This window comes from Lichenostomus cassidix, chromosome 9, assembly GCF_008360975.1.
Source record: "Lichenostomus cassidix isolate B80296 chromosome 9, HeHo_3.0, whole genome shotgun sequence".
Lineage (NCBI taxonomy): Eukaryota > Metazoa > Chordata > Aves > Passeriformes > Meliphagidae > Lichenostomus > Lichenostomus cassidix.
This window is the reverse complement of record NC_139490.1, coordinates 1,450,774-1,458,815: the sequence shown is the minus strand read 5'-3', so window position 1 is coordinate 1,458,815 and position 8,042 is coordinate 1,450,774. Positions and strand designations below refer to the sequence as shown.

General features: G+C 48.3%; 1 protein-coding gene across 1 annotated transcript; it reads left to right on the top strand.

Moving 5' to 3' along the window:
• Positions 1-205: 205 nt before the first annotated feature.
• Positions 206-7,445, top strand: RARRES1 (retinoic acid receptor responder 1). The gene is made up of 6 exons (XM_085068919.1): positions 206-474; positions 4,282-4,344; positions 5,108-5,282; positions 5,927-6,063; positions 6,722-6,784; positions 6,873-7,445. Exons 1-6 carry the CDS (start codon positions 232-234, stop codon positions 7,026-7,028), a joined length of 837 nt encoding a protein of 278 aa, XP_084925045.1. The 5' UTR covers positions 206-231; the 3' UTR covers positions 7,029-7,445.
• The last annotated feature ends 597 nt before the right edge of the window (positions 7,446-8,042 follow it).

Genomic DNA, 8,042 nt, shown 5'->3' with positions numbered 1-8,042 from the left:
CCCCTCAAGTGCCCCCGGCTCCCCTCAGAATTCTCAGTCCCTCTCAATTCCCCCTGGCTCCCGTCCATTTCCCTGGTCCCTCTCAAGTCCCCCGGTATCTCCCGGCTGCCCTCCTGGCCCCGCTGTCAGGTGGGAGGGCTGAGGGAAGGGGAGTCGCCCCGGGCCGGGCCAAGCCCCGCTATTTGTACCGCAGCCCGGCCCGGCCCGCCCAGTGCCCGCGCTGCCCGCACCATGCCGGGGCTGCTCCGCTCCGTGCCGCGCCTCCGCGCCTGGCCGCCCGCCTTCCCGCTGCTCGTGCTGCTGCTCGTGCCTGCCGGCGGCAGCGCCGCGGTGCCGGGCTCGGGGCAGGAGCTGGAGCCCGGCAGCCGCCTGGCCGCGGCGGCGGCGCGGGTGGCTCTGCAGTACCGCAACTTCCAGGCGGGCTCGCTGGGCGGGCTGAGGGCGCTGGGGCAGGTCCGCAAGGCTACGCTCAAGGTAAGGGGGACTGCGGGGCCGGAGGGGTTCAAGGGACGCTGGGGAGAGTGCAATTGACAATAATTATTACTGTTATGTATAACTGAGCTTAGCGCGTTCCCACGATGGGCACCGGGCGCCTTCCCGCTCCGTCAGCAGCCGCTGCACCGCTGCCCTCTCCTCAGGGACACCCGGCTCCCCTCAGGGACCTCTGTCCCATCTCCCCTTCCTCAGGGACACCTCGGAGTCCCCTCCGGGCTGCTGTCCCTCCATGCCATCTTCAGGGACACCTCGGAGTCCCCTCCGGGCTGCTGTCCCACAATCTCTCCCCTCACGGGTCCCCTGGCTCCCCGCAGACACTGCTGTCCTGCAGTCCCTCCCTCACACCACGAGCTTCATCTAAAGGCGATGCAGTTCCCATCAGAAAATATACCTTAATCCTCCACAAATGGCATGCAATTGAGGTGACAGAAGGGGACAGAGTCCCAGAGAGGAGCAGCTCCAGGCAGAGCCTTCCCGTCACAGAGAGCTTGCCGGGGATGCTCGAGGTGCTGCTCCAGGTACAGCCCTTCTCCTCCTTCAGGTTTGGGGTTTTTAACAGCTAACTCAGCTTCTGAAAGCACAAGATCAGGCAAAAACTTGTGGGGAATGTTTGTCCCAGGCTGTGTATCCTGGAAGGAATGCTTCACCTTCCTGCAGAGCCGAGGGATGGGATTTAAATCCCGAAAGCAAGGGCTGGCTGTTCTGGATTGCCAGGCTGAGGTTCCACTGGATCCTCTCCAGTGGAAATCAGAATTAGTAGAAATTAATAGAAATCCTTTCCTACACCACTTGTCCTGTGCAATCCAGGCCCTCGCTGCTAAAACGGAGTGAGAGGATGTAGTGTTAAATCTCCCTTTCAAGAAAGATATTCCAAACCAACCAGAAATATTTAGGATGCATTAATGCACCCCTTATATTATATAGATCATTAGGTGCTGAGCATGAAGTGCTCATGGGATGTTAAACTTTTCCTATGGAATTGCTACAGACACCTCTGACAGGGATTTACTGTGTCATTTTACTCTCTCCAGAAGTACAAATGCTCCTTCTGTATTTCCTGGGCACTTTGCATATGTCTATATGTCTATATTTGCATATATAAATACCTGTGCCTGTCTGAAGAGTAAGTGAATATTTGTGGGGAGAGAAAGGGATTTTTCCACCCTCTATCAGCCACCTGCCTCCTGATATAGGAAGGAAAAGAGCTGGTTCATTATGGAGAAGTGAAATTCCTCGTTTCCTCACAGTGCTGGATGCTGTAGGAGCTCCCTCTCTTCAGCTGATTTCCCTTTTTCTTTTTTATTTTTTTTGCACATGCTGTGAAAGCAAGAGGAGAAAAGCACTAGTAGTGGGCACTTCCTTCTTTCCTGTCCTCCCCTGGAAAAAAATGAAAAGAATTTCCTGGAAGGAATGTGCTCTATTACTTGAAGGCAAGAGGCAGAAATGTTGGGGATTTGGGTTTTTTTTGGTTTGTCTAGGTTTTAATAATTTTTTTAAGAGGGCTAATTTCCTATTGGTCACTATATTACTGACTCTCATAAAATCAGGATCATTTTTTCATGGAATTTAATAATGAGCATTGTAATTTAATACTAACTTTATTAGCCCACGGGCTGGTGAAGCTGATAATTAAAAACAGGACTGGAGACAGTCCCCAGTCTGGAAAGTCTCTTAGATGGGAAGGATCTTTGAAGTCCAGGTAAAATGAGACTCCAGAGCTTTTCTCTCCTGGCAACAAAATGCCCAACATGGAATAATCCTTACCTTGCTAGGTTGCTTTTTGTTGTCCCTTCTTTTTTCTTGAGTGAGGATCTTCTAGGAAACAGCAGCTCCTGGAGCTGTTGGCAGCTGCACTTTAAAATGCACTTTTGATAAGAGAAGTATTGGTTTGTGCCAGCTGAAGATCCCAGAATTTAAAGGGAAGCTTTCCAAACACTGATGGAGTTGTTCCCCACCCCAGGCTGTCCTGGAAATCCTAATTTAGGAGTAGGGAGGTGAAGGGGAAAGGGAAAAGCCAGGTAACCCTGTGGCTAAACTGCAACATTTGCTGAAATTGGACTAGGAAATCCAATTTTCCAGGTGGGTATTTCCCTTCACAACATCATCTGGACATAAACAGTGCAATACCCCATCTCTGCTCCTAATACTGGAAGTCAATTAAAATTTTTCTACTTATTTCCAGCAGTCAGAGCCCCACATTTGGGTGGGGAAGACAGAATCCATGGTAGGGACAGCTCTCACTCCTTTCCCAGCTTCTCCATGCTCAGTGCTCCAGGCAAAAACTGATCCCAGAGGAGAAATCCTGGTGGGGAAAGAGGGGAAGAGATGGAAACCTCCTGCAGCACAGAGAGAAAGAGAAATCTTCCCTTTCCATGCCTGTGGGGAGTGAGGGGAGTGCAAACTGATTGTAAACTGATTCCTTGGGGACCTGGCACAAAATTTGAAATTGCTGGTTTGGCCTTCCCAGGACCAAAAATCTGTCAGGAAAGTTGCAATAACTTGGAGCCCAGAAGTGAAAGAATCCCGTGGCACAGATATTGAGTGGAAAAATGAATTACTCACTTGTTTTCTTCTCTTTTTGGACACTTTCATCTTTGGCTGCTTCCCTGGGGGTTGTCAGATATCCCTGAGCTCTGATCAGCTCACACTCTGGGACTGATTTACAGCATTTTGGGATCAGAGTGGGAAGTGAGAGTGGAAATAAAAGTTGCTCTTTGAGACTACAAAGACTTTGTGCATTTCCAAATATTTCATGCCAAATGGGCCTTCTCCCAGGTGAGCTCAGGAAGCCTCAGGTGTTCACTAAATATTTGTTTTAGCTGTGTAGCACCACTTGAAGGCTTTCTAGGCAGCAGTAGTAGAGTGGTAGTACCTACTAGCAGTACTAAGAGGGAGGAGGTGTAAATGAAGAGAAAATCTGCTTCAAAACCCACAGCAACACAGAATTCTGTGCTCTTTTAGAAGTCCTGCTGTTTTGGCTTCTCTCATCTGCAGGACTGATGACATAAAGGAATAAGCCTGGGTCACTGTAAAAATCCCCAAATTTAATCAAATCAGGGATGTTATAAACCATAGCAATAACACCTCTTGGGCAGATTTACAACAATTAGAAACTTAGACCTAAACGTGATTATTGCAAGGGATTAGACCCTTCTTGACTTAATTTCATTTTAATTACTGCTTCTTTGGTGAGCCTGCATTTCAGAAAGTCACTTTTTACCTTCTTTTTACCTTCTTTTGTGTATTTAGGCAATACACAAAAAAGGGCAGAATGGGAGAAGGAGGATGCAGAGAAGAAAGAAATTACCAAAGTCTGAGCTCATCCTCATTGTTTCCTCACCTCCTTCATGGTGAGATTTGGCTCCACACTGGACTTCTCATCTTAAAGCTTCAGGAGGGAATTCTATACAAGCAGAGCAAGTGACTAAAGCAATTTTTAATTCTACCTGCATTTTCCAGCTCTGTAGGTACCACAGGCAGGTGCTGGGCTCAGGATCTGCTGTGGCTGTGAGATTTCATTAACCTTTTAGCATTAATAACTTCCTGAGAAAAATGTGCTGGGAACAGGAAGGCTCAGGGTTAGATAAATAACACCACAGGTTTGCTTTGGGTCCAATCTGAAAAATGCTGCCAACAGCCAGAATTGTATTTAAAAACCAAGGAAGACTAAAAATCTGTGCTCTGGCACTCAAACCCAGGGAATTCCAGAAGTGACATTCTCTCCTCACTGCTCCTTGCAGCACAGAAGGCTTTAATTGCACTGCTGGCTCTGTTTTCTCTCTTCAGAACATCCCTGAGTCTGGCCACAAGTATTACCTGCAGTTCAGCACTGAGGACTACAGAACTGGGGTGAGTTCCTGCTGCTCCTCCTGACCTGGGCTTAAATCAACCCCAACAGCCCCAAAACAGGTGTCCCAAATGGATCTGGCACAGTGGAAAGACCTTCCTGCTCCCCCCTGCCTGCCTCTGCTCTGAGGCTCACCTGAGAGTTCATCAGTCCTCAATCCTGAAGGGATTTCTTGCTCAAGTCACTTGAGGCAACCAGTGGAACTTCCCAGTGCTCCAAGCTCAGTGACAGTGTGACAGTGTGGTCCTCGTTATCCCTCTGAGGTCCTCGTTATCCCTCTGAGGTCCTCGTTATCCTGCTCTCCACACCCCAAAATGGGAATCAGGAGCTGACAGCTCCATGTTCTTTCCCATTCAGACCTCCTCCATTCACTCTGCCCCAGCTGTCATCAGCACTTCACTGTCCTCTTCCTTCACACACACATTTTGTGGAATTCAAATGATTTTCAGAACTTACTAGGGAGCTTTAAATGAGTTTTGTTTCAAGGCTTACACAATGAAAGTCCCTGTTATCAATTAATGTTATTTTCTGAGCTCTCACAAACATATTTCCAAGATGACTTAGAGCATCGTCATGTCCTGAAAGCAGGACAAGCAATAATTAAAAACTTATGTTAAATCCCTTTAGCCTTGTGCTTTTAACCTCTTTCCCGGAAAAACAGAAAATAAAATCCTTCTTGACACTTTCCTAACCCCTGAACAGCTTCACACAAGGAGTTGCTGGTGAATAAAATCTTGATGAAAGTTGTAAACTCCCCTTTGACAGGAGAATGCTGGGAGCTGCCTGGCTACAGTGCTGTATCCAAAGAAGAAGTCTCCTCCTGTTGTCAGCATCAAGTGCTCCCACACCAAAGACCTGAAGGAAATCCAGGAAGAGGACAACAGACTTTACCAAAGCATCAGGCACCAAACCAAACCAATCACTGGAAAAAACATTCCAGGTATATTCCTCCAAATACTCTCCTGGATTTTATCTTAAAGAGCACAAAGAACACAAGCATTTGAAAAAGGAGACACGTTATTGACAGTAGCACCCTGATAGCATCCTGCTGTCCAAACAATCCCACCTCCCCAGGGATTTTTGGGAGAACAAAACCCCTCTGCATTTACCACTGGCACTCAGCCCCATCTTGGGAAGGTGGTTTGGGTTTAAAAGCAGCTCCAGACCATTTTTGAATCAAGTAAATGCAGAATGTCCACAGGAATAACAAGTGCCCTAACCCACACCTCCCCAGCTGTGGCTGGAAATTCACTGGGAATGACTAACACAATTTTTCCATCCTGGAAAAATCCCATCTTTTCTCCCAGCTAGGTAAGGACTCCCATTGCTGTGGATTTTGGGTTTCTCACCCATTGTGGGGACCCTGAGAAGAGTGTTCCTTGGCAATGTCAGTTCTGCCACACTTTCATACCTCACTAGGACTGCAGGTTTAGCACTTTTCTCCTCTCTCCTCCCTGTGACACATCAGAGGGAAGAGTCCATCCCAGGAATGCTGCTGTGCCAGGCAGAACCACTCTGAGGTTCATCGTTTTTCTGCTGAGCAGTCAGAATTAATCTGAGTTTCTCTTTCTCCATGCCTTGCAGACAGCTATGGCAACATTGAGCCTGCCCTGGAGCCAGTGTGGGCTCTGGCTGTGGCTGGCAGCAGCTCCATCATGTGGGAAAAGTCCACAGAGACCTTGGGATACTTCCTGGCACAAGTGAAGTCCGTGAAGCAGTGGGTGAGTGGGGCAGGAAGGGCATGGGCCACAGACAGCACTGCTCTGAGGGGTGGGATTCCCCCAGATCCCAGGGCTTTCTCCTCACCAGCAGCTCCACTTCTGCACAAACACTTTGTCCAGCTTTTGCTGGGAAAACTGGACTCACCTGGATCTGCAGGAAAGGCTGCTACAGTTGCTGAGCCTCACTCAAGAGCCCCAGGGCCCTCTGTCCCCTGCCAGGCTCGGTCAGTGCCACACCTGCCACCAACACCTGCAGCACCTCCAGAGCTCTGTGGCCCTCAGCCAGCTGGGATCCACAGGCAGCATCGAGCTTTTGCTCCTTAGCTATTTGGCAGGAGGTTTCTCTGAAGGAGAAGTTCACAGACAGGGAAGATTCTCAAACTGAGGATTAAACTCAGTTAATTGCACCTGAGCCAGCCTGGTTTCATTGCAGACAGTCAGGCTGCAGAGCCACAGTGCTGGTGGTGCCTTCAACATTCCATGCAGGAAGTGCTCCTAATTCCCTGCCTTTCTGTGATCAAAGCCCATCTCACTCCAGCCATGCAGCCCTGCTCACCTCAGTCCCTGAGCAAGCTCAAGTAAATCAGAGCACACATTACATTTCAACCATCTAAACCTGTGTTCTTGATAAATTCTTTTCTTTTTCACACCTGCCCAGATCAGGAAAGATGACTTCATTGAGTTTGACTACACTGTCCTACTGCACGAAATCCCAACGCAGGTAAGGAAGTTAGGATAACCCCTCCTTTCAGCAGGAGATGCGCAGCAGGAAGGTGATCAACCTGTGTGGTTTTCCATCCCTTCTGCAGGAAATCATCTCGTGCCACATGCGGCTGACGTGGCTCCCTGGGCACCCTCTGAAGGTGAAACACTTCTGTGCCTCCCAGAGCCACGGCATGGAGGGCTCTGGGGCAGAGTCTGGGTCAGCTGCTGGGCCTGCAGCTGAACAGGGAGCCAATTTCTAACTGAAACCCTCACTTGTGGGTGTGGATCCAGGGAGCAAATCCTTGTGTGAACAGACCTGGAGCTGGGATTTTTCCGTGCAATCAGTGGATGGGAATGGTTTCACTGATGTGTTCTGTGCCAAAATTAATTCCTGTCACTTCTTCAACCTGCAAGAGTCAAGTTCTGCAGCTCTGCCTGAAATCTTTGCTACTCCATATATACCCAGATGAACACACACCAGTTGATTTGATGTCACTGATTAACAGTTACCTAAAGAGTTTGTAAACAAAGTTAATATATTTGGATAAAAATCGTGAGAAAAGTGTTAATCTGTCACTAAGAAATATTTTTTCTTAACACTAATTTTTGGTCGTTTTTTTGGGCTAGAATCATGCTGATTTTTATAACTCACATCTCCAATAAACAGAATACCATCACTCAGGGTCGAGGCTGGGTTTTCTTTCTGCTGCTGCTGGAGCCTAAATTTCCACCTTCTCTTTTACCTTGAACCAAACCAGAGCTGCAGAGCCAGGAAGGCTCCAGAAGGATGAACTCCCATGGTTGGGAACAGTTATTCCATTATTCCTGTCCCATCCTAAACCAAAGTCATGGCTTTGTCCTTTCCACCACAATCTCCAGCTGGATTTCCAGCAGAGCCACCACTGTCCCACCTCTGCTCTCTGGGATTGTGTCAAACTGTCCCAAACTCACCTTTTTTCCCTCCATCAGCCAGATTTGTGCCAGGATAAATGAAATCCTTCCCAAGAACACAAGGAAAACAGGCTCTGGGATGGCTGTTCTGTTTAGCTTGGGGTGATTTTCACAATCCTTGAGCTGTAATTGGGAACAACCATTCCAGGATTTCACACAACAGCTTTCCCTGGATCTGTTTATTTAGGCTGGGCGATGTCAACTTCCTGAATTCCAGCATTTTACACAAATAAATCTGATTTCCTGACTCAAGCTTCTTCCCTCAGCACACAACAGGCACCACAATAAACTCAGGGAAGCAGCATTCCACACCCTCCTGGTGT